Source organism: Silurus meridionalis, chromosome 10, assembly GCF_014805685.1.
Source record: "Silurus meridionalis isolate SWU-2019-XX chromosome 10, ASM1480568v1, whole genome shotgun sequence".
NCBI classification, from domain to species: Eukaryota; Metazoa; Chordata; class Actinopteri; order Siluriformes; family Siluridae; genus Silurus; species Silurus meridionalis.
The window spans coordinates 14,450,258-14,478,184 of NC_060893.1; the positions used below are offsets into that span (position 1 = coordinate 14,450,258).

Genomic DNA, 27,927 nt, shown 5'->3' on the forward strand with positions numbered 1-27,927 from the left:
GCCAGGAAATAATACACCAGATGTAGATTGAAAAAAAAGAAAAAGCATGCAATGACAAGATACAGGTTGATGTGCTGCAAACGGCATGCAACGAAAAGAAAAAATATTGATCATGTCATCAAATAGATTAAAACTAAAGTAATGTGCCTGGTTTGAAAATGTACAGATGTAGAAGTAAAAGTACAGATATTTGTGTAAGAAATTGAATGAGTGAAAATTAAACGTTTTCCAAAAAAGAAATAGTGAAGTAAAGTGCTGAAAACAGAAAAATCTACTTAAGCACATTACAGAAGTATTTGTACTTCATTACTCCCCATCAATGTGCTGGAGGACAGGCAAATAGCGACTACAAACCAAAGAAATTATTTAGCAATTAGAAATATTGCTATTAGCACGGAAGCGCATTGCATTCATAAAGAAAAAAAAATTCACAGTTATTCATAGTTATGACTAACTATCTCATAATTCTGACTTACTATCCTATAATTATGACATAGTATCTCATAATTATGACTTGCTATCTCATAATTATGACTTAGTATCTCATAATTGTCTTACTATCTCATAATTATGACAGTATCTCATAATTATGACTTAGTATCTCATAATAATGAGATCCTGATATTGCTTTCGGTCTCCTCTGATTCAAAAGGGGAAACAAAAGACAAATAACCTTTAAATAAAATATCCTGATCTCATAATTATGACTTAGTATATCATAAATATGAGATAAGTTGGAGCAGTCTGTGGCAGGGGAGTGTTTTAGCACATAACACCGGATCTGACGTTACTGCATTTTTTGCTCGGAAGCGGATCATTGTGTAACTATGGGGATGTAGAAGCTATCGTATGGTTTAGCTTGATGACTGTATATGTTAGTGTTAAGATGGTTCTCACAATGGTTCTCTAAACACATTCCTGTTATCTGTTCAGTGTCTATAGGATATTTACGATATGAGTATGTGAGGTATACAGGAAGTCTTTATATGGGCTCACACATCTCCGGTTATTATGTCTTCTTACCCAATCAGGAACAGTTTTAGCTCAGGTTTTTTCCCCAGTGTATGTATATACTTGTCTGTTATCTGCATTAAATTAAAGAAACAAAATATGCGCCATGCTGTGTGCTGTGTGATTCTTCACTGATCAGAACAGGCACCACAGGCATCGTAGATCGCATTGAAAACCTTTCCAAGAATGAAGTTTTGTTTGGTCATGATAAAAATCTAACAGTATATTAGTGTAATTAGCTACTGGACATTTCCTCGCTGACCTGCCCCTCCTGCTAATTAATTTAGTTATGTTAATTCTTGCTGCAGTTAACAGATACGAGGCATTAACTATAATAATAATAATAATAATAATAATAATAATAATAATAATAATAATTTAACATCTGATGATTTTATCATTATTATTATTATTATTATTATTATTATTATTATTATTATTATTATTATTATTTTTTTAAACATTGACTACTAATATATGTTACACATTCTGACTGTCCACTTCAAAACTTTTATCAAGTGGACAGTCAGAATGTGTAACACATATTTGCAGTCATTGTTAAAATATAATAATAATAATAATAATAATAATAATAATAATAATAATAATAATAATAAAATCATCAGATGTTAAATTATTATAATAATAATAATAATTATTATTATTATTATTATTAATATAGTTAATGCCTCGTATCTGTAATTGCAGCAAGAATTACCATAACTGAATTAACTGTAGCAGGAGGGGCAGGTCAGCGAGGAAATGTCCAGTAGCTAATTACACTAATATACAGTCATCAGGCTAAACCATATGATAGCTTCTACATCTCCATGGTTGCGCAATGAGGCGCTTCCGAACAAAAAAAATGCAGTAACGTCAGATCCGGTGTAAGTCATAATTATGAAATAATAAGTCATAATTATGAGATAATAAGTCGTAATTATGAGATAATAAGTCGTAATTATGAGATATTCAGTCATAATGATGAGTTAGTAAGTCATACCTATAAGATATTAAGTCATAATTATGAGATACTAAGTCATACTTATGAGTTATAATTATGAAATAGTAAGTCATAATTATGAGATCCTTTCTGTGAATTTTTTTTCTTTGTGAATGCAATGCGCTTTCGTATATTAGACATTTCATGTGACATGATTTAAAAAAAAAGCATTTAAGACTTTTACACTTACTTTTATATAGTCTTTTAAAAGTCTTTTTTTTTATAATAAGCGCTCTGCTTTGTGCTTTTGCGGAACTGAAAGTGACAGCAGTGTTATTTGGTGGGCGTGGTTTAAACCACAAAGTGTAGAATGAGAGAGAGAGAGAGAGAGAGAGAGTGAGAGAATGTTCTATTATAAATTATTAAACCTATCTACAAATATCTTGCAAGATGCTTTCTTTCTTTCTTTCTTTCTTTCTTTCTGGTTTTTATTTTCCCTTATTCTCAAGTGATGTCTGTCTGTTGTATCTGTTGTATTGATAAGCTGACTTTAAAAGTTGATGACTTCTACCTGAACATAAGGAAATAATAAACTTACCATTTGTCTTATTGCAAACATGGTGATTCTCCCACTGCAGTCTGACTGAAGAGGATCACCATGATCACCTATTTAGCAAAATAAATTATCCTACAGGCAGCTGAAAAATTATAATTCCACATTGAAAAAATCAGCTCACTGACTATAATGAAGTGATGTATTATTGTTTATAACTTTGTCAGTTTTTAGATTGTCTTGGTTTGATGAAAAAGCAGGTTTTGTTTAAAGGTTCTGCTGCAAGCCTTTAAGCTGCACACAGACGTTATCAGTAGACAAACAACCAATTCCTGCTGTCAGTCAATGACAGGCTGATTCACTGCTAATTCTGCTGTTATGCTAAGCCTGCAGTTTTCATGCTTAAACACTCAGTTAGACTGTACTACAACATAAAATGTAAATGAAATCCATGCTTCAGGTTTTACTGGGAAGTATAAGTATAAACACAGTCAGTTAAAAAAAACCATGCAAATATTTAGACATCACAGGGCAAGAGCATGATTAAAGATAGACTAGAAAAAAACAGCATATGGCAAGTTGGCATCAGCAAATTTACCTCTGCTTACAGTAGTAATGCTTAAAATGTGTAAAGCACTTCAGTGTATTGGTAATATGTTACTGTAAAAGTAAAGTTTTTTTACATGTACACCTTTGGTTTATTCTAGAACATAATAACCAAAATATTCCTTAACAATGCTGTGTGCATCATTAGTTTATGTATTTTTTTGCTTAGGCAGTTGTTTTGGGTAGTTTGTATGCATTTCTTCTTCTGGACAACAGTATTAATTACTTCCTCTTTATATTAATTAATACAGTGGTGGGCTGTGCATTTCACACCAGCTTAAGTGGCTGAATCAATCCACCTCTTAATACCAGCATTATAATACCAAGGCTATAGAAACCATTAATGTTATAAAGAAATGCAGTATAACAGAGCATTGCATTACACACTGATTTTGAAAGAAGGCCTTGCTGGCCCTGATGGCCTGCCACGTCTCTAATTCCAGTCCCTAATAATAGTACTATACAACTATTTCAAAATAACTGATTTTATATTCCTAAATGCTTAAAATATCCAGAATTAGAATCTGAAGTGGTTTTGTTGCCAAGTGTGCTTAGAAACCGTTGAAGTATGCAATATATATATATATATATATATATATATATATATATATATATATATATATATATACATTGCATACTTCAAGTGGAAAATAGTGCAAAGAAACCGTTGAGTATGCAATATATATATATATATATATATATATATATATTGCATACTCCAACGGTTTCTTTGCACTATTTTCCACTTGAACATATCTTTATTTTCAGCAAGTTTTATAAATTGATAATCTGTATAATTTGTTTTTTTTTTCTCTTTCATTTATATGCTGTACCTAGAAGCTTCTATCACCAAGGCAAAATCCTTTTTTTGTGTAAGCACACTTGGCAACAGTATATGAATGGTTATTGGTTATTATTTTCCACATTATGTTTCACAGGGAACCACTGAAGTTCTATTACAGTATAATCAAATGTTATAACCAGAATGTCAATATAACATGCAAATAAGTTTGAAAGTAAGTGGAAATGCAGGTTCTGCCAGAACTTCTGTATTGAGATCTGACAGCAGCTTTGTATGGCAACTGTATGCATGTGTGGCTGTTCCATTACTTAAGTATACATTTTATAATTGTCTGGGATGTTTTCTTTAGCTTAGTGCATCTGCAAATACCTCAACATAGTAACATATATTTTAGCTTGCAAATACTTGCAAGACATTGCTGAAACCACTTTTTCACATCTAACATAAGCTAATCAGCTAAAATTAACTTAAATTATTTAAAATTGTTCATAAATATTTACTTGTGCTAGCCTTCTGGCTAACAGGTATTCTGACTTGGTACCTACAATAATTTTCTTATTTATTTATGCACACCAGTGGAAGGCCATGCAATTTCACACTGAGGCCTTCAATTGTGTCCTACATGACCCAATTCACCTCTTAATACCAACATTATGACATCATGGCTATAGAAAACATCAATATTATACAGAAATGCAGTAAAATGAAGCGCTGCATCACAGGTATCTAATGCAGCAAGAAAGAATTCCATTACTGAAGCAAGAAACACAATAAAAACAAGTCTCCTTTCACTGCAGCCACAGCAGTGCTGCATTTATTGTCTCTAGCAGAACCATTCATATTAACCTCATAAAACACCTTGGATTTCTGAGCATTTTTGTGCATTTTCCCCATGCATTATGGTTTTCCTGGGGATTATTTTAGTAATATAATATAATAATATAATATATATAATATAATATAATGTTATAGTCCCCTGGTGGTTTAGTGGTTAAGACGCAGCGCTCCCACCGCTGCGACCCGGGTTGACACTTGTCGCGGCGCCATGGACACGCCCTTTAACGTACGCTAAAGATCTTCACAATTCACTAGCGCAAACGTCTTACGATAAGAATGGCCCAAAAAAAAGGGGATGGCAATACATGTCTAGGAGTAGTTCATTGCAAAGTAAAACATGTCACTTCCTTTTGCCAGCAGGTGGCGCTATGACTAGTACTAAATATGGAAATGTAGATCTGGTCAGATCAGGAGTCTTATCAATCATGTGAAGTTTGGGGCAGATTGGACATTGTATGTCCGAGTTATAACAACTTCCGTTTTCGTGGCGAATCGTCAAAATTTGTCAGACCGCCAAGGACACGCCCTCTGACGAAAACTCTAGATCTTCGCAATTTAACATTGCAAAGGCCTTTAGATTATGCGTGCCAAATTTGGTGTTGATCTGAACAAATCTCTAGGAGGAGTTCGTTAAAATACGACATGTGCGAATGGCAAAATCGACCAAAATCGACACCGCTGCGACCCGATTCCCGGTCAGGGAACCTTCCCCAGCCACTCACCGAGCAGTGCCGGTCCCAAGCCCGGATAAATTGGGGAGGGTTGCGTTAGGAAGGGCATCCAGCGTAAAAACATGTGCCAAATCAAACGTGCGGAGGATCCGCTGTGGCGACCCCTAACGGGAGAAGCCGAAAGAAAGTTAATATAATATAATATTACAATTATAATATTATATTATATTATATTATATTATATTATATTATATTATATTAGATTAGATTAGATTAGATTCCTTGGCAATTGTAATTATAACAAGTATTTTTATATAAACCAAGGCACCAATACTAATTTAAATAAAGGATAATACTAAAAAGATTAAGAAGATTTGTACTTGTACTAATGTACTTAAAAAAAAAAAAATTTGTTTATTCTATTATTTTGGCATATATGTGATTTGCAATGAGGTCCCCTGGTGGTCTAGTGGTTAAGACGCAGCGCTCCCACCGCTTCAACCCGGGTTCGTTTCCCGGTCAGGGAACCAACCCCAGCCACTCTCAGTGCCGGTCCCAAGCCCGGATAAATTGGGGAGGGTTGCGTTAGGAAGGGCATCCAGCGTAAAAACATGTGCCAAATCAAACATGCGGAGGATCCGCTGTGGCGACCCCTAATGGGAGAAGCCGAAAGAAAGTTTTATATGTAGAATAGCCTTTATTTGTCACATATACATTACAGCACAGTGAAATTTGTTCTTCGCATATCCCAGCTTGCTTAGAAGCTGGGGTCAGAGCGCAGGGTCAGCCATGATACGGCACCCCTGGAGCATAGAGGGTTAAGGGCCATAAGGGGCTCAAGGGCCCAAGAGTGGAAGCTTGGCGATACCGGGGCTTGAACCCCCGACCTTCCGATCGGTAACCCAGCGCCTTAACCGCTAGAGCTACCACTCATTGATTTGCAATGCATATATAATATACAAGTGAATAATAATAAAAAAACGTATAAAATATTAATAACATACATAGTGTAATACTGACACAGAGTGTGTTCTGTCTAATAGTTCCTCATTTTTTTTAACAGAGCCATTTTTGAGTGTAATATTAAACTGTGTTAGGATGTCGAAACATCAAAAATGAACTTCCCTTCATTGCCAAAACTACCAGGAAGATATAGAAAAAAACTTATTCTGCTGTTTCTTCCTTTTTCATTGTGTCATGTGAGATTTTGTAAGGGAAATTCTAAACTCTCTGGATCACTAACTAGGTTACATTTTAATGATCTAGAGAATGCTGAGTTAATTATCTAAAGAAAGTCAAATACTTTGCAACCTTGGGTGCCACTCTCTTTCATGATAAAAGTTATGTTGATTATCAAGCTGCAAAGACAAAAAAATTCAATTCAATGACTAATGTGAGTTTCTTAAAGTCTTTTATATTAAATTTTCTTTAATAATATATCATGATTCATTGAAAAAGTTTTTAAAATTGTTTTTTTTAAGCAGTGACCAGACCTGTTTCTTTAACGTTAATGTATGCACACTTCCTTTTGGCACAATAATGTTGCCTTATGCATGCTATATGTCACGAGTGGATCAAGAGTTGGAAACCAGAGTACAGGCAAACGCTTTATTCATCTCAGTACACGAGGCAGAAGCTTAAGTATAAGCAAAGACCGGAAAGTGGGTATAATCCGTAATGTGGGAAGTCCAGGGATGATCGCTAGTGTGAACCGTAGATCAGATGGTGAGCAAGTGGAAATGGGGGCCTTATGAAGGGGAGAGTAGATTGGAGACAGATGAAGGTGATTAGTAGCAAGTAATGTATGTGAAAAAGACAGGACCCAACGGTAATGATGTATCAAAGTGCATTATTGTGATTTATTCAGTTTTAAACTTTTGTTTGTCTCAAAAATAAAGAATGTAGTCTAGAAACAGTGAATTCTCAATTGTATACAACTGCGGTTTTATTATTTATGCACATACAGTACAAATCAGTCCGAATCTTAACTAAATGCTAGTACCACTTATTTGTTTGTTCTTTGGAATAGTGTTTGTGCCTAAGATCTATGTTTAGAGGAAACCCAGTTTGCAGAGAGAGGAGAGGAACTGGTCTTTATTGCAGCCTAATGAACTCTCTAGAGCAGACGCACCCTCACCCATAGGGAAAAGCCTTGTGACAATACCACAAAATACTTCACTTTGTCATATATGTGGGTCAGTAAGGGGTGTAGGTCTGACTGAGAGGTGATAGTCGATAAGCAGCTGATTTAGATCGACTCTGCAAACCAACAAAGTGACAAATACATGTTGTGTTTGTTTTTCTACATCCGCTGTTTGTGCATAATTAGAACAATTTCAATTCTCTGTAAATAGAACAAACCACATGGGACAGAAACGACAGCACAAGGATTCTGTACCCCATGAGAAGAGGTAATTACGTTGAACTGGGATGTTAGAAGGCGTTTCTGGATTTATACAGGAAGTTTGGTTTAATACTGTGGTAAAGCAGTTGTGAGAGTGTGTTGTGAGGTCAGTATTCAAATCTGACAATGCATGTTTGCTGTTTGTATATATTTAGTACAAATAATTTCATCCACAGACTATAGGATTTGGCATATTATAGCAAAACCTAAGCTGTAATACTGACTGAGAGCCAGATTTGAATAATAATAATTTAGATAAGAGTCTATCTGGACAATTATACTGGTTAATTTAGCACCAGGGATTATATTCATTCCCCACTGTTAACATTTTTTTCCTGCTCAATTATTTTTCGAAAAACAAGATTATATTCAATGTATCTAAAAAACAAGAACATAATGAATAACAGGTAGTAATAATAATCTTTACTGTAACTATTAACATTTCAAAGCTTTGCACGTCAGCAAAAGTAAAATAAATACCTTCATACTGTTCAGTTTTCTTTTAAAGGAAGTTAGAGTATGAGGAAATAAGAGTGAGCTTCTAAAATCATATACATAAAACACCTTTTTCATCTCCAGTTTTGATGTTACAGAATTACCATCATATGATGCTGCCCTTGTTTATACCCAGGTGCTTGTTGTTTCATTTGTCCCAACACTTTGCTTCAAGCTTCTTGTTTAGCTAGGGGTCTAACTAATCTTTCTATTATTATCTTACAGTTATCCAATTCATTTGTGGAAAAATTACTCACAGTATTTGCTGCACTGTCATTTATTTTCCATATACATGTTTATTAAGTTTTTAGCATTACATTCCAGAAATAGTCCTGCAATCCTTTAAAGCTGTCTGATAGGATAAAGCATTGAAATCCCCCAAAACACAAACAAACTATAAAACTGAATATTGCAGGCGGTTCTCTTCTATTGCACTATTGTGATAGAACAACTTTGTCAGCAAATCGAGATAGAGCCATAACTGCAATTTTTATAAGTAAGTTAAACAAATGTGGGAAACCAGAAGAAAAGAACTGAAGCCACAGGGTTAATGACCTTTAATAAACGTATCATTACAGTATATTAGTCATACCCATAACAGTTACCTAAAATACCTATGTTTTAATATATAATTAATAGCAAAACATCCCAAAATATAAAACAATGCCTACTACATAGAGTGCTTTTTTAGAGATTCTGGGGAAATGTGAAATTGTAAGTGCAAAACTGCATTGTCTTCAAGTGTATCATTTGAATCACAAGAAATATACTGGCCATATTTGTTTGTTTTACACATAATTCTTTTGTGAACTTTGAATACGAATTGCATTCCAGTGATCAGTGATCATGTCTGCAGAGTTGCTGGGACTTTCTCGGGGGTGTTTGTGCAGTTATGTATAGTATGTGGGGTTATATAAGCAGTCAAAATGGGTCATTTTGACCAGCAGTAGCGATAGTGGAACAGGAAGTGTTGTGCACTGTTAAACAGCAGAAAGAAATGCTGTAAACGTAGTGTTTTTTCTATTTTGGCTGCTTGGTGATTTGAATAATCTAGATAAAATCTTACTATAAAAAAGAGACCACAACAACAAAATGAACTCATGTTAGAAGTCTGCCATTGTTCGTTTTATTGTTAATTATTTTAGTTAGTTATTTCTTACATTTAGGAATTGATCATAACTTACGTGTTATTTTTGTTCATCAAAATGAGTGAAAAGGCATAGAAAGGCATCTTCAGCGGCTCAGATAAACATGGTGGTACAAGATTTCTGTTGTTCTTTAAAACGAAACCTATGCTTTGATCATAAGGGCAATCTAGTTCGGTCTCATTCTCTTTTTCATATAGAGGAGCGACAATTATTGACTTTATTAAACATTAGATGGATGAAATGAAAAACACAGCACTATAATCTAGGTCACCTCTGACTTCTTTTCGGTGGTCTATCAAAACGTTTTGTTTTTTTTTCTTTTGTTGAACATGCATATGGCCTAACTTCCTTTTTAGCTGTGTAAAAGCCACAAACGCTATTCATAGTGGAGACACAGACAGGCAGATTGTACTGTCAGCTCAGTAGGCCTGTAGTGAGGAGGCGGAACTACTGCACAGGGCCATCACAAGTGGCTGCTGGTGCCTGATGGCTGCAGCTCCACCCAGTTCATTGTACATTCTAAAACTTTCTTCCTTAACCTCACTCTATCTTCCTGAGACATCGCGAACTTCCCTAAGCAGAGAGTGACTGCAAGTTTGGGGTTTCTTTTGCTTTCTTTTTGTTTTGTTTATAATTATTATTATTATTTATTAGCGCACTTTAAAAAGAAAAAAAACAACATTACCGCAACTGGAAGCGTCTTGCGCTCGGAGCGCAGCGTCCTCATAAAAAGAGGTCAGACTTTTTAACGGGACATATGTAGCTTTAGCGCTCAGCAGGACCCAAACCGGCATCATGACACGGCATTCATTACCAATCCTCCTCTTCGCGACTCTCCTAAGCCTGTGTCTAAATGATCAGGTGAGTAGCCCTAACAAAAGAAAAAAAGTAATCTGGAAGTTATATTTCGGGGGGGAAAGTTTGACCTTATAGAAAGTGAGTGAGTGACGGTCACTGCAGGGCTGAAACTGTGCACCTGTTCCACCAGGTACAGTGCTGCACTACTCTAATAGCTCACCAGTGTCCATGGAAAAGTTACTCATTTCCAGACTTGGAGAAAAGAAGAATGTATACTGTTAAGGCAATAGAATTTATTTTAAACGATTAAAATGTAGACTTTTTTTAGTATTTAGATGTTTTTTTTTCTCTTTTGTTGTTACATTTAAGTGTAAATGACAGTTAAAAAAAAATGCTTTACAATTTATTTTCTTTAATAACAACATGACCATAGTGTAGCACATCTTCTGGATGCAGACCTTTAATCTATACGAGAAACAGAAGACAGTGTACATGTTCAGAGTGGAGATATATTACCAGCTCTGTGCTGTATCCAACCCATGGCTGAGATTAAAATGAAGTGTCCTAAAGGTACAGCTGAAAGTAGCTACATAGCTGTATTTGTTTTTAATGTTATAATTAACATAAACATAAGCAAACATTTTTATACTAATGACATTCTTAGTCCAGGACTTCAATCGAAAAAGGCGTTTTCCAAAAATTCGAAATGTATATGATACTTTGTAAATCACAATATTAAAAAAATTGCTTATACATGTTAACTCAAAATTCGCAATGTGCGTAAATGCAGCAGCTTCAGAAACATTACATATTTACTTGTCCCCCAGTGAGCTGGTGATTTTAGACATTTGTTGGTCTTTGCTATGGATAGAACTTGTAAAACACTAGATCTTACATGAAGTGTTCATGTCATTGTAGGTAATTGTTGAAGGTTATATAAATGCACTTTAAAATACGGGAAGTGAAATATTTTAATTCAGCGGTTGCTTTATCAAGGCCTGATCTTGCAAATTAGTGTATGATCATTTTCCAGTAACACTTAATTGTGTTATACAGAGCCTCTTGTTCAATTACTTTTTTTTATCAAAACGTCTGTTTTGTTTAGTGTGGAAACATTATAGAGTTGATAACAAAAAAATGCACATAAAACTGTTTCCTGCGGCCAACAGGAAATGCCTCGAGATAAAATAATCACTTGATCATAAATTAAGCTAAATCATTTTATCTGAAGTTGCTGATTTTACTGGGAAATTGTCAGTTTTATTCATCTGTGTACAGATGATTGTTGTAGGCTACTAGGATTTTAGTTACTTCACAAAAAGTTGTCATTTATGTGATGTGTTCTTGACTGAAGAAGTACACCTCAGCTTTTTTTTAAGTTACAGGATGTCATTGTCTTGCCTTGAAATCGCATTGCTTATTTGCAGCATTATTCAGCAAGAATTAACAGTGAAACTGTGTCAAAGCATTGGCCTCTCTGAACAGATGATTTGAGTTCACTGGGGTGTGTGTCTAAAATCTCAAGTCTACATTTCTTTCCTGCTATTCTTCTCATGCTTGATTGTTTGGCTCAATAGAGATGCATGCCCTAATACCAGTAAGTTAATGTATTTAGTATGTCAAAGTGTAAAAAGGCATATGTGGGTGTAGCAAGTGTAAAACTACAAAAAAAAACTTGCTTTAGTTGCCGGTAAATGGTTGACAGTTGAAGGACAAATGTCATTATGTTTGTGAATACTGAAATTAATTTCTTCTTGAATTTGTAAATATAATATATAATGAAAATATAGCAAAAGTAATGTACTTGTTCCTCTAAATGCATCATAATATGGTATGGCAATCCGTTTACATTTACTGAATATTTTACATTTATTTCAAAGTCTCTAATGTTTGAATATTGAGCAGTCATGCTGATAAGGTCAACGCAGACATTATTAATTTTGTATGGAAAAAAGCATTTTCCTATGCAATGACAATAACAGCTTTTTGTCTCAGAAAAATTAGATACCCTTATAATTCCAAGATCTCGCTTTACATTTACTTGAAAGACTAAAAAGACTTTTTTGTTGTCTTCCTTGTCTATTTAGGAAACACAGGCTCATGCAAATGCATAGCTTTAGTCTAAAGAAGATACTAAGAGTGCAATTTCAGGAACAGGATTGAGTGCTGTCATTAGTGAAAATTAAAGGAAATATTTAATACACAAGATGTTGCTCAGTTAAGGACAGACATCCCATTATGGGTGTATTTTGGAGAGGATTTGAATCCACCACAGCTCTGGCCATGTTATTTAAAGAATGACTAAGTGAACATTATAGTGTTTTTTTTACTTACATATTCACTGTGTGCTTTTTTTATATGCATGATGAGTGCCAGATAAGGTGCTAATTTGAAAGGATGTCCTAAAGTCTAAAGTTTTATGAAAAATGTTTAAGTTTTAAATCCTCACTTACAAGGAGCCAGTGAATTGAACACACCAGTGGTATGACCTGGCCTTCTGGCTTAAATGCGACAACTTGATGGTACATGCAGGAGGACTGGACAGGGCCTAGTTTCAGTAGTTGTCATAATTCATTTGATCTGTTTCTGTAGTATAAAGTCAAAGCAGTCTTTTCATTTCCATATTGGCATTTCCTTGGGCGTAACAGATACTGAGTAACCCATAATGTGGCCATTTGAAGTCAGAAACAATGCTACACTGCTTTGCATAAGCCTATGTGAAAGGTTGGTTTACATGGAATCCAACATCATTAAAGTATGACAATGTGTGCTAATGCTTATATCTTTAAATCAGCATGCATTCTCAGAACAGTATATATTGTAAACAGTTTGTTAACAGTTGTATTACGAGGAGAAAGAGTCATTGTATTATTATTTGTCAATGAAGCAAATTAAAAAGTTCAAGGCTGGGGTCAGGGAACAGTCAGGGAACTGGCATATCAAAAATCAGGGTCCAGATAGGTACATAGTGTGATGAGGAAAGAACAAGGAAATGAATTACTCAGTATAGCAGCTCAGCATTGCAGATTTACATATGCATGACTTCTCAAGGAACAGAGCAGAAGCATGTAGCCTAAAATGAGAGGTGAAAAAAGGAAGCTGCCTGGCTAACTACAGACATGATTGTACAAGGTCCAAAAGCAACCAGCTTTACACGATCAAGAAAAAAATGGTTTTGACTTGATTTTCAAATGTTTTTTTGTTAGGCTGCTTTTATGTGCCTTCCTTATTTGCATGAATATCTGATAGTATCTCATTCCCACAGGGTTGTAATGATGCATTTTCCATTTGTAGCATGGAAATTTCCCCGTTGGTAGAACAGCTGATGGGGTTAAAATCTACTTTAATTTGTAGTGTTGTGCCTCGATCACAGAACATTGGTCTTGTTTTATAATGAAAAGAGATTTGTTGATTTAGACTGCTTGAATAATTAACATTAATGGAGAGTTCCTTCCACAGTTCAATTTCTGCCTGTTTCAGGTGGCTGGTTAAAACACAGGACTCATTGCACTTTTTATCTATCGTCTTTATGAATAATAGGAAAGGCAGTAACAGTGCTATTTATAATGATATGAATAAGCGAATGAGCCGGGTCTCTTTATTTACCGAGCTGTACAGTATGTGAAACCGACCATAGATATTTTTAGACTACGATTTTTGCATGTCATGATACTGTCATTGTATGAATTTACTATTACTTTTAAAAATGTACAGTATAGAAAAATATTTATACAATTATACCTATTACCTATTTGACGTAACCCCTGCGATTTCCGGGGGACCACTGTATTTTAAAAAAAAGTTATTGGAAACCCTGGGAATTCTACTGAACAGCATACAACTGTAGCATGTATCTGTCAGATATTATAGACTAAGGAGGATGCAATTGCATCTGAAGTGACTTCATTGGGAAAAAGGCAGACAATTCCAAATCAGAAAACAGGTTTAGGTCAGGCAGTCAACGAAGAGGTCAGACTAGGTTAAGGCAGATAATTAAAAAAAAGAATTTGAGCATGAACAAATCCAGATAAACAGACACAGAGAACAAGCTCGAGATCATCATATGTGGCATAAACTGAGAGACTACTTTGCACTGTACAAGGAAACACAAACAATACAAACTAATGAAAGGATGATCTAAGTACTAAAGTCACATTAGTGATGGAACCAGTGTATGACAGAATAGAGGTGATTTAAGGATAGCAATGTATATATATAAACAAACATAGTGTATAGGGCAACATAAAACGTCACAGTATGGAAGAACGTGCCATATCGATGTTGTGTGCTATTTATGCTGAACACCTCTGCATGCTGCGTGTAGCACAGTTTTAAATGTGACAGCTTTTCTTTTACTTTTTTACTCTTTAAGTGTTTATGCACTTATGAGTTTTATATCATACTTGTTTCATGTACAAATGCAAGGCGATACAGTTCCTTTATCGTCAGAAGAATATATCAGGGCGTGCCAATATAAATAACCTACTGACCACTGACAAAGCCATCCTACAGTCCTACATTAGCCTGACTTAATCCCATTGAAAACCTATGGATTTAAGATGAAATGTGAGGCAAGAAGGATCTAGAGAGATTCTGGACTGAGAAATGCCCCAGATTTCTTGCTTTATTTTCCCTGATCTTAAGTATTACATGGAAAAGAAGTATATTTATGCTAGACAAGAGAGGCTAAATGCAGGAGGTTCCACTAAGTATGACATGTTTTATTCAAATGTAAGTCTTGTGACCAAAAGATTTTGGACACCTGCACATTAAACATACGTTCTTAGGTTCTTATTCCAGATTGACCTACAAATATGTAATGTATGTAAATGTCTCCAGGCCACTATAAATATGTTTTTAAACTTGAACTTGATAAACAGCTGATATGAGTGTCCGCATTAACTTGTGTTTGATTCACCACAATATTGTACTGTATACAGGTTTGACAGGTTCAGTTGCATGCTCCTGTTAGAGAAACAAAAGCAGTTTATTCAATTTCTCTAGGAAGCTTTGTTGATTATACAAAAACAAAGTGGTATAGAACACTCAATTCTTCCAGGAAGTTGGAATTACATTCCAGCTACTTTGTAATTAGTTATATTGGGAGTATGTGTCAAAGTCCTTGGTTGCAGTTCTTGGTCCTTGGCTGTTTGCTGTTTAAAATGTGTAATGTTTTAGAGATGAAGGACAATATAACCATTGTTGACTAATTTTTTAAGAACTGTATGATATTCCGTATCTCATTATTCTGGTTTACATTATTTGGCCACACTATACAAAAATTCAGTGGGACAAGGGCCAGATCATTATGTTGTTGGCTAAATGAAGAGACACACACTTTGGAGTGTGACTGTATTAATTACATTTACTTTACTGACAGTCTAATACCTTCCCATTTTTTTTATGTTTTATTTGTATTTTTTTATATGTTGCAGGGTTGTATTGCAGTCTGTCAGCTCTAGGGTCAAAATGTGAATTGGTAATTCTTAATTGCCTCTTTTAGGTTAAATACAGAACCGAAGGGTTTGTTGTTTTTACAGGCAATTCTTAAAGTTTTATAGTTTTTTTTTATTTCAAGAGCCATGTAAATATTTTAAAGAAAAAAGGAGCTTTCTAAAAACATATCCATTATAGGAAACATTCCTCTATTCAACGAAGCACTGAGAACACTAAATAGTGTTAGCATAAGAAACAATTACCATTCTACAGCACTTTTTCTCACCTAATGCTAGACCAGCATTGACAAAACAATGCATCTAAAAATACTCAAGAAAAATATTCACAAGAATATAATTTGTCTATGTTGTACATACCGAAATCCAGTGATTGATAAATAAGGAAATTGGCTTGAAACACAGTAGGGTGTTTTTTTTAAAGACATTTGCATTGATGCACATTGGTGAGCACATGCCTGGAATTAAGGAAGTGGCTCTTCACTCAACCTGGGTAATGTGTTATGCATTAACCATCTCAAATACAAAATAATTCCCTTTTTTGTTGTAACACCTTTTAGCTCCCTAAAGTTGTAGCCCTATGAGAATAAAGTTGAAATTACAAGAATAAAGTCGTAGCACTATGACAATAACGGTGGAAATTTAAGAATTTTGAAAAACAGCCCTCCTCTTCGAATAGCATGCAGATATAACCATCGATATACTTGGTTTCGACCACCGGTCACCATTTTAGACTGCACAATAGAGGGCGTTTCTGTCTGATATCGATGGTTACATCTGTGGGCTATTTAAAGAGGATATGCCAGCGTGCTATTGCTCAAATAGGTCAAGAGGTTTTTCTGTACAGTTAAATTAGCGCATCCGTTTCTTTGCAGCACGACGACAAACTGTTCTCGCAACGTGTTCAAGGTAACACGCACAGTGACAGGAGTCTTCTCACACCAACATTTAATCAACAGTGGTCACTAATGTTTGAATTTACGCTTTTTGCGTCGCAATACTGAATCATGAAAATGTGCTAAAGGAAATAAACATGAATCATTTATAATTATATAATTAATAAAGTGTAAATGTAAAAAAAAAAATTATATATTGTTCTGCATGCCCCGTGCTCTCTCCGTGCAGCGCGCAGTCTCACGTATAAAAACAGCACATGGCGTCAACAACATTTTCACAATACACTAGCAATTGTTTAAATATAAAAAAAAAATAACACATTAAGGTTATTTTGGTTTGAATGTCTGAGATTTTTTATAGTTTCACAAACAAAAGTAATGCTATTTTTTTATTCTAAAGAACAATGAATATCTGACAGAGAACACCAGGTACAGATCTTGGACCACCCTATATTCTTAGCTTATTATGCTCCTACATATTTTCGGGTTCAAATTGAGAGAATTTCCTTTGGTTTGTCTTCATGCTAACAATGCTGGTTTCCCTTGAATACATGTTTATGGTTATTATCAATAACAATGCATCTGCTATGACAGTATCATTTTACTTTTTTGTGTTTTATTTCTTGTACTAGTTTTAATCTTGTACTAGTAATGTCTACTGCATCAGCCATTTATTCTAATTATAAAACTTATGCAAAAATATTAACAGATTATGGTCAGTGTAGTGTGGTCAGGGACAAATGTATGGGAATAATCTTAATTTTAATCCTTAATCCATCTTAATCCTCTTGTATCAACACTGCCCCAGCTCCCACTGCTCTAGCATCAACCTCTAACTGGTAAGAATCTGTAAAGTCTGGTGCCTTAAGCACAGACTCTTCACTTAACAGCACTTTAACTCTCTGAAACACGTATTCACATGGTGCGGACCATAGAAAGGGAACCTTAGGGCTAAGCAAATGGGTAAGGATTAAAACAACTGTAGAAACGTTTTTGCAAAACCCTCTGTTATAACCTGCCATGCCTAATAATTCCTGTCTAGTTGTAAGAACAGGGAAGTTAACTATAGCCATTATCTTTTTACCAAATGGTCAGACTTGACCACTGCCCACCTGTTTTCCCAAATAGGTAACTGTGGCTTATGCTAAGTCACACTTAGTCAGATTTATTGGTAGTTGCTGACTTTTTGCCAGTTATCAGGGGAACATAACAATTGTGGTCATATAATAAAGGAGCAATTTATCTGTCATTACAGCACAGTGAAATTCTTTAAATATCTCAGTGATGTTAGGTAGCTGGAATAAGAGCATAGGGTCTGCCATGATACAATGTACCTGAAGCACAAAGGGTTAAGCAGCTTGGTTATACTGGGGCTTGAACCCATGACTTTCTGTAAAGTAAATTCACTAACCCAAAGCCTTAACCACTGAGCTACTAGGAATTTACCCATGAATGCCGAACCACATGTGTTTTCCATAGTCTGCAATGATTTAGTTGGCCAGCATACTAGATTCCCATAGGTTATGAAATTATGTTAGATTCCCATCTTTCATCTAGTCAACTGGAGTTTTTACTTGCCTGATATGCAAGCTAATGAATGTATTATTTGTCCACCTCTGCTTTTGTGTTTAAATCTTGTGAATTTTCTGAATGATGAAAAACTGAAATTGAGATTAGGAAAACATCCTGTTCCAAAAAAATGTTTTGTAGACAATGGCGTAACAGGGTCAGTCGTTGTTGATGATATTACTTCAGCAAATTTCCCCAGTTACAAAAACACCATGACAGTACAGAAAATTTTACTGGAAACAATAACCTTTTTCAATAGTAATTATAATACAATATAATATATTCAATAGACAATATAATACAATAGTCTTTTCAACTTCCTAATCGAAAGGTGAGGAAACTTAAAGTGAGAAGAATCGCTGAATTGTCTTAGAACAAGAAAACAGTTTCACAATAACAAAAAATCCAACATTAGTAAGCAGATGTATGGAGATCTAAAGAAGTAACCTTCTGTTGTTGGAGAATACGCACCCCATATTTTGCTAATGTGCTTTTCTGCTCATTGTTTTTTTAATGAGTGGTTATTTGAGTTACTCTTACCTTCATCAAGAACCAGTAAAAATGTTTCTTTTGTTCAGTTTACATTCACAGTATTTTCAGTTAATGGGGTGTTTTTTGTTTTTCACACTGTATTGTGAAAACTCTAAAGTTTCTTGAGTGTGAAAACATCCGAAAATCAATAGCTGTTTTAAATGTCTAAAAAGTCACCAACATCTATGTAATGGTTAGGAGGACTCCTTTTTCCTTATGCTGATGTTCAATCTAAAGTTTTTAACTTCAGACTGGTCTAAATAAAGCTCTTGTCCTCTAACTGTTTTTTTTTTTAACTGCTGCCAGATGATTAGCTGATTGGATAATTGGATTAATGAGCAGGACACAGGTGTTCCAATTAAATTATACATTAATTATATATCTATAAGAGGACTTTCCCAGGCAAGAACATTACACAGTGTTTGCATTCAGCTAATTAACAGCTCATTTATAATGGAAACAGCTAGGTTTAATTTCTTCTCAAATACAACAATGCTTTTAAGTCATTCTTTTTTTTATTTCATGCTAGCTAGAGGAAATTAAAAATTTTATTAATGATAAATTAAACAGACAAATAGGAAGAAGGACACCATATTTTTCCACTTACAAAAAAAATGCAAATACACCGATCCTTATTTATATATTTGAAAAACAAAATGTTTTAATTGTGTGTAAATTACCATTTTATTTGTTAATGATATTTACATTTATCAGGCATTTATTGAGCAGGTTTTTAAATTATTTTTCAGTTTATGTTTATCATGGAACAAACTTTCATTTCAACAAAACAAACACTGTAATTTAAAACCCTGTGAACTGATGCAAATGTAACAAAACGCTGACTCGAAGTGTTGTAAGCATCAGTTCAGGGAACTAAACATCGATTTACATAAAACAGCACAGGCGTAGAATTATCAGCAATGATGATCAGTACTGTAGGCTAAAATATGATAACAATTTAGCCTGCCCTGCCATGACTATCTTTTAATACATGATTATCTTTGGTAGAATTTAGGGTTTTTTAAATTGTAACCCTAAAGGTTTCTAAGAATTATTAAAGACAAGCAATTTGGTTGAGAAAGACACACAGTGGAAACTAAAAGAAAGTCACAGAAGTCATCCATGTTTTGGCCTATCCATTCAACCATAGAAAACTGTAAGAACTTTGTAATTCTGGTGTCTTTTTCCTGCTTTTTTCATGAGTTCAAACAGTAAATTTGAATAATTTAAGATTCATTATGAAGGCTTTGGCAACAGCACCAAAAGTTCTTAATAATACGTTATTATAAAGAATTTTGTAACAGTTGTAGGAAAAAGAAGTAGTCTTTATGAAAATGCTATTTATACACCAACATTATATGTAGTGTGTTCTATGACCTTCATAAAGAATAGAGTATTGAGTTTGAGACAGGCCAGAGCAGTGGAAAAAGGTCAGGAGAGTCGGCAGAAACGCAAGGCTTTTTGAGAACAGTCGTTGTGGGAAGTGGCAATTGTGGTATTAGTTTGTTACTCTTCCTGCTTTCTATGTCAAGGCGATGCCAAATACTCATTGTGTAGAGTCTGAATTAAATCTAATGTTCAGAAAAAAAATACATAAAAATGAGAAGGAATGAGTGTAATTGTGGAATTTGTTTAATATTTAGCAGTCTAGTAAATAGGCTACTTTTCAAGTGACATTGTTGGCATGTTTAAAAATGCCTTTTTGTTTAAATTCCCATAGGGATTAAAGGCAAATAATGAGCCTCTGTTATTTTACAATGGAGCTGTTATACAGTATGTTAATGTTAAATAGTGATGATGATTTGATACATTATTTAATTATTTTGTTGTAGTTTTTCACAATGGGTAACTAAACAGTGCCTCATAACAACTAAATTGTTCCAGGATATGGAATCAGAATTTTGGTTTGGAGCACTGTTTAATTCATTTATCTTAATTTTTGTGATTACAGTAATGTGATACATGCCCTGGATTTTTATGCTTTTCATCCTTTGGTGTGAATTTAAACACTGGTTAAAATGAAAAATGTATTTTTCTTTTAGGCATGCTTGATACAGACTAGAGAAAATGCTTTAAAACATTTTGGTGTACACTTTTTTATTCTTTTCTCACCCTTCTTGTAAAAGCATAAAATGTGTGTTAAGGGTTTTAGTTACAAGTTTCATTTGCTGGTTGATATTGATGGTTTGCTAATTTGATTGGGTACACAACTTTATTTTTGCTTACACTATTGATATATTTGTGGTCAGAAATAAGTAGCTGGAATGGCAGTGTGTGGAAAATTTATCCTTCAAAAATAAATTTCTTTGTAATATAGAGAACAGATGTTTGTGCAGGTACGGCAGCCAGTGGTTGAATGATTTGTCAGTGTGTCTTTAATCACAAATAGCAGTAATAATTCTTTATGTAAATAAATGGTGTGAGTTTGTGTATTCATGGTACACACCTCAGTTTTTAAGTCACGGTTTGGTTCAATTTCGGTACAGTTAGGTGGAAGAAATGCAAAACATCAAATAGTTTTTTTGTTTTTTATTAACTTTAGGGTACAACAATTCCTAAAGTAACTCAAGTAATTTGATTACAAAAATTCGTTTAGTCCAGTTCTTTACACACAGAGCACTGTGTTTCGCATGGATAATTATTACTCATGAAACACCCACTAAACTCTGGAGCGTTCTGGACAGGGGACACCGAAGACGCTGCAGAATGAAAAAATAAATAAATAAATTTCTCGCAATTCCTACTGGTTCCAACCAGCCATCAACCCCTCTGAAGTGCCAGAAAGCTTTACACATTGAAAATGAAATAGGCTACAATCAATAGAATCCCATGGTATCAAACTAAGCCTTTGATCCCTGGAGAGAACTCTGTCTAACAATCACCTCTGGAATAGACAGAACAAGACAGATGAAATGGAGAAGAGGAGGCCTCGTTCACACACTAACAGCTTCAAACTTCAGGCCGACAACATGGTTATCTACAACATGGTTACTGGTGGATGCACCACAAATGTAGGATGTCTAAGAGAAATAAAGTCAGAATTGTGGGAAAAATGACTGAATTACAAGGAATGAACTCGGAATTGCAGATTAAAAAAGGCAGAATTGTGCAAACAAGAAAATTGTGTGTCAGAAACGGGCTTCCATAGGATTCAGGCCAAAGAAAGAGACAAAATTTGGGATAATTTCAAACTAAAACATAATTTTCATTTTATTTTTGTTTTTTTATTCTGAAATGCATTTTTATTTATTGATTTTTTTTTATTTATATATTTGTACTTACATTTAGATTAATATGGCAATTAAATGCACTAAATGGGTTTAGTTTTCACAGATATTATTGTGTGCAATTTCAGCAATAAAAATTTACATTCTTATAAAAGAAAACAATACTTGTTCGTTTTAAGAGAGAATTATTTTCTCTGGTATATTTATTATTACTATTTAATCAAGAAAAAGTACTTCTTATCCAATTACTAGCTCTAGAGCAACAGCTCTAATTAACACAGTTTATTGTTATTAACATTTGTGATCATTAACATTTGAAAATGTAAAATTTTTAAAACAATAAAAAAAATGCTTGAAATAATATATAAAGTAATATTTAATAACATTTTATTAAAAAATAAATAAATAAAATTTACATTTACAGCATTTAGCAGACGCCCTTTTTCTGAGCGACCTACAAAAGTGGTTTAAGTCTCTATCAATAAATAAATGAAAACTGATTTACTAGATTACAAACTTAGGATACCATCAGCTTACAACTCATAGGAAATAAATATATACAGTATATACATGTAGGTCTTTACCCGTCACTTGAAGATAGCAGTGACTCTGCTGTTCAGACATCTATCCACCACCTCAGTGCCAGAACAGAGAAGAGCCTTAAAGCCTCTTACCTTCAGAGAAGGTGAGACTAGTCGAGCAGTGCTAGACAACCTAAAGCAGGAGTGATAAGGTCTCTGAGGTAAGAAGTTGCTGGTCCATTTTTGGCTTTGTAAGCAAGCATCAGTGTTTTGAATCTGATGCGTGCAGCTAGCGGAAGCCAGTGGAGGGAGCGCAGCAGTGGGTTGGGTTGGGAGAATTGGGCAGGTTGAACACAAGCCACAACACAGAAATGGTTGAATCCTTCTAATGTGGTAGCGAAGGAACCGACAAGAGCGAGTCACATTAGCAACATTTGAGTAAAAGAACAGTTGATTGTTCATGTTTACCCCAAGGTTGCGAGTAGTGGCTGAAGGGCAGATCAGAGAGTTGTGAAGAGTTATTCTGAGATTAAATAAATGCAATATATGTTCTTTTAATATTGGTTAAATTGAGTATTAAATTAAATTGGCACTAATTAAATTGATTGAATAAATAAATATATAAATAAATAAATAAATAAATAAATAAATAAATAAATAAAATTAAATAGTTTACAATTGTTAGACCGTATTTGGGTAATACAAATGTTTAAATAAGTCTGTGTGTGTGTGTGTGTGTGTGTGTGTGGGTGTGGGTGGGTGTGTGTTTTACATTTAATATTTAATTATCTAAAAGAGATGATCTACTTAGCTGTTCTACTTATTTCAGCATACTTATTCCATCCTTCAGTCTTTCACTCCCTCGATATGTGGAATTGTCAGGATTTTTTCCTATTAAGAGAAATTCTTGAAACTTTTTACAAAATGCTAAAGAGTATATAGTGTTAGCTGGCGCTATGTATTCTTTAGCTATATCATGCATGCGCAAAGCAAATCTTATTTCTGGTGCAAAGTGAGTATCCACAGTGACACTGTGCTCTCTAAATAAACTCTATTTTATTTTTTATACTCCTGGAATTGTTATGTATGTTTTATAATAATAATAAAAATTTAAAAATGTGCATAAAATGAGACTAAAATGGATACTTGATAAAAAAAAAACAAAAAACCATGATACTTCATGTCAAATGAAAATAAATGTAATTTTAGTACTCTAGCTTTTGTGAAGAAATCTAAAGATGGCCATTTTAAACATGACCGGATTTATCTGAAATGGAAAGAATTTAAAGTTAGATTACATATAACAGTGTAACATTACTGAGGTTAATGCTTTAGAATGCTTTAGAAATGTTGTTTATTGTTTGTAAATCTTAACATTTATTTATAATTTTTTTTTATCAAGTTAATTTTAATTGAACTTTAAAAATAACATTTTGTTATACTCTGAACTAACATGAATGAGGAACAGCAGGCAGTCTCATGGGTCGAAAAGACATGGTGTCAGTGATTCACCTTTAGAGGTCGCTCTCATATCGGCGTGGATTTTTGCCGATAGTTCAAACAATCAACTATCGGTGCTGATTAATCGGCAAAACGGATGATTAGGTCAACCTCTAGTAGGTCAACCTTGTCTGAGTTTGGTTGCTATAATCTTTTTTAACGGTTTTCTGGCTTAGGAAGGTAATTAAATTTTTTTTTTTTCTCGGATAGAGTCCCACTTAGAGTTTTTGTAATCCCTAAACCTTTCAAGATGCTTCCACTCAGCTCAGTAGGCTTCTTCAGACTTAAGTATTTCAGGTTCTAATTTTTCTAACTGCAGATAAAGTTCTTGATCATGCAGCTTTTTGACGTAGCAATTTGTTTAAAAAAAAGACATGGATAAGAGCTTTAAATATAATCTTTCAATTCATTAAAGATGTGTTTGGCATAATTAGCACATATGCAGTTGCACTGTTAAAACAAGTGAATTAGATAAGTGAATGTGTTGTTTTATTATATTATGGGAACTAAGCAATACATCTAGCTTATATCCTTGTTTTTGTATGTCTAGTCTGCATAATATAGCATTAATATTGTATTTTATAATATTTATTGTGTAGAAATGTCTGTTTTCCCTTCACACTCATGGCTTTTCTCTTTTTTTTAAATATATGTATTGAATCTATTACAAAAGAATTGGGACACTTGTATTATTATACATAGGTGGTACTTCCCCAAACTGTTAACTGTAGGCTAACACAGTTGTATAGGATGTCTTCAGATGGGGAAGCATGACATTTCCACTTCATTTGACATACAGTAGGAAACCCAAACCTGTTCCAGCCTAACAATGTGCACAAAGTGAGCTCTATGAAGATATGGTTTACATGGGTTGGAGTGGAAGATCTTGGGTGGCCTGCTATAGAACTCTGACCTCAATGCCTCTGAACACTTTTGGGCTGAATAGAAATACTACTGAATGACTGCTTCCACACTAGGGCTGAAAGATTTTAGAAAATAATCGAAATGCAATTTTTTAGCCAATATTGCGATTGCGATTTAATATGCTTTTTTTTAAAAAGCTCTTTATGTTGTGTATTATTTAACAAAGACAAGCAATAAATCATTGTGTAACATTACCAACACAATATTAGATAGATTAAACAATTTATATAGATTCAAAGATTTAATTTTCTGTGTGCCAGACCTATATTTTATGATGAAATTAGGTGATGCACTTGATATGAATTAATTTTTTTTTTTTTTTTATAACTACAATCACGGTAGTATATTGAATAATTTGTAAAATTGTGAGCCTCGTAAGCATGTAATAATTATTATGACAAGATAAAGCACCTACAAATAAGCTTGGTGAAAACATTATGGAAGTCAGTAACAAAAAACAGAAACTAAAGTAAAGATTGCAGAAATACAAAAACAAATCTGTGTCTTTACCACACTTAGTATTAAGGTAATTCAAAATCACTGTTCCACTGTCACTGTGGATTGCACTTTTTAAAAACTGTCTGTGATATATAAAAATAAAACAAATTTTCCAGCTCCGCTGCCCCTCTCTGTTAGCATTTCTTGTGTAGCTCTGGTATGGCAACCTGGCTAAAATATGTGTGGGAGGGCATTATGTACTGCTTATACAGTGTATTTATCAAAGCCGTGAACACAGGCTTGGTCACCATACTGAGTGGCTTCATATCTATCTACTGCTAGAGTAATTTCCATGTGCCATATTGAAGTACATTCATATGGAGTTATAATTTCAACCATTTCGTTCGGTGATTCCTGTCAGGTGCAATTTTGGCTTGTGCCCGGGTTTTAAACTATGCAGCTATCGTACTGTACATGGCTTTGTGGTGTTTAAGTGCTGAATCATGTTAGTAGTGTTGCCCCTTGAGGTAGCAACATTAGCATGGCAGGTTTTGCACAAAACCTGACTCTGCGCAGCAGCATCTTTTTTATAGCCAAAATAATTCAACACAACTTACTGTTCTGCTTTGACAGTAAAGTTTTCACAATGTCAGGTTCTGTAAAGCCTGAGGTCAACTGATCAAGGTGCAGTGTAGCATGCAAACTCAAATCTTCCTCTGCAGACTGATTTACTCTTGCAGGTCACATGACAATGTGACACATGGCTGAAATTAGCAAAATCTTCACAAACACACTCCAAACTCTACTGGAACATCTTCCCAGAAGAGTGAAGGTTATTATAACAGCAAATGGCAACTGACTGTGGAATTGGAATTGGATGGAACACACTAAACACCCCTAAACAGTAGCTGTCATGAAGTGAAATATTATTTATGTAACATTAAATTGCGAAATTCATAATAGTGGGTAACATCCTGCAGTTTACATGCTACTTGATTGTTAAAAAATTGATCAATTATGTAAAAAATACTGATCACATTCAATTGTGCTCTGTTGTATCTCTTACAGAGCATAATTGCTGCCGAACAGACCAGTACAGGTAATTTAAAACTCTAATAATCTTTCTTTATATAACAGTAGAATGTAATTATATCGATATACAAGATTATATAGATTTTAGAAAAGAAGGATGTTTTGGGGGGGGGTTTCTTGAAAGACAAGCTATGATAGTTACTGTTATCAGGATATGAAGATCAGTTATGCACAGAGAGACAGAAAGCTGTAGTCATGATTCAGTAGAAAGTGGGTCAGAAAAAAAGTTATATGTACTGCATGTCTGTCAGATAAATGTGAAGGGAAACTTTTAAAAAAGTACTTTGTGGCAGAACAGCTTTGATCAGAAGTCATTCTGATTATCCAGGGCTACAAAAAGTTTGATTACTGTATTACACCTGTAGGTAAGCATAAATTAGAGGATGTGACTGAACAATGTGGAATGTGAAGGAAACAGATAAGGTAACTGAAGGAGAAAATATTAGTCATGTTTAAAGCATTTTCCTGGTTCTTGATGAAGCTCAAAAGCGCCATCTACTGTCACAAAACATTCGTATGAGATGAACAATTCCTCGAATATATTAGAACCAGAAAATATTCATTTATTAAGATGTATTTTCTCTCGTTCTGGCTTGTCATGTCTACATAATTACAGTGTGAATGTGTTTTTTATTATTAGAAAATGTGGCCCTGTATAAACTTAAAAAAAAAAAAAATTCAAATAGTTTGCAGACACTTTAGCTTTATTTCTGCCATTTCTTTTTTTTTTTATTTCTTGCTGCTATACTACAAAAAAGGTCTACAATATAATCAGGCTCTACATTTAAGCAGCACTGGGTTAATTCTATAAAGGCTCATTGTCTTCTATCTTCAAATATTAATTAAATACTATTTGAATCTATTCACTTTTCTCATTGTGACCTTATCTCAAACACCACCTTTACATTAGCTTCATCTTCAGCTATGACCAGTAACACCATTACCACCAGTACCACTCTTCCTCCAACCAGTTCAACTGGACAAAATACAAGCGTAACAACTCAAACCTCTTCAGTCTCAAGTAAGTCCTGTACAGCTGATAATCGTTTTTTGTAATTATTTTTATTCAATAGTTTTAAAGTGAACTCCAGAATTAACTGTGTGTTTGTAATAAAGAGCAAATCTTGTTATAATTTGTTTACTATCTACAGTTGACTGTATATTGAAGTTCCTAATTACTCTCTTTTGTGTGTGTGTGTGTGTGTGTGTGTGCGGGTGTGTGTGTGCATGTGTTGTTCACAGAGCAAAAGGTTATCAGTCTTGCTGTCTGTAACACAACCACATCATCTGTGTTTTTAACCTGGAATGCATCAGATGAAAATTTTACAGTACAGTGGAATAATGGCAGTGTGAATAACAGCATTAACACCTCAATCGCATATTACAATGTCACTGGTCTGACTGCTGGAGTGAACTACACATTCACTGTGACTGCAGGAGCAACAGATCAAATCTCAGCATTCACAAGTAAGACTTGACAGCAGATAATGCCTTTACTACAAAATAAT

At 34.2% G+C, this 27,927-nt stretch overlaps 1 protein-coding gene across 2 annotated transcripts in view; it reads left to right on the top strand.

Annotated features, from left to right (window-relative positions):
• Positions 1–27,927, top strand: part of ptprjb.2 (protein tyrosine phosphatase receptor type Jb, tandem duplicate 2) — an 81,690-nt gene that overhangs the window by 14,776 nt on the left and 38,987 nt on the right. The window contains exons 1-4 of one of the 2 annotated variants that reach the window (XM_046860104.1): positions 9,987–10,331; positions 26,396–26,426; positions 27,330–27,440; positions 27,662–27,886. The exons of the other annotated variant lie outside the window; for it this stretch is intronic. Coding sequence (XP_046716060.1) covers positions 10,266–10,331; positions 26,396–26,426; positions 27,330–27,440; positions 27,662–27,886 — 433 coding nt within the window. The 5' untranslated portion in view covers positions 9,987–10,265. Of the gene's footprint in view, positions 1–9,986; positions 10,332–26,395; positions 26,427–27,329; positions 27,441–27,661; positions 27,887–27,927 lie in introns of those variants that run through there. 2 annotated transcript variants of the gene reach the window in all.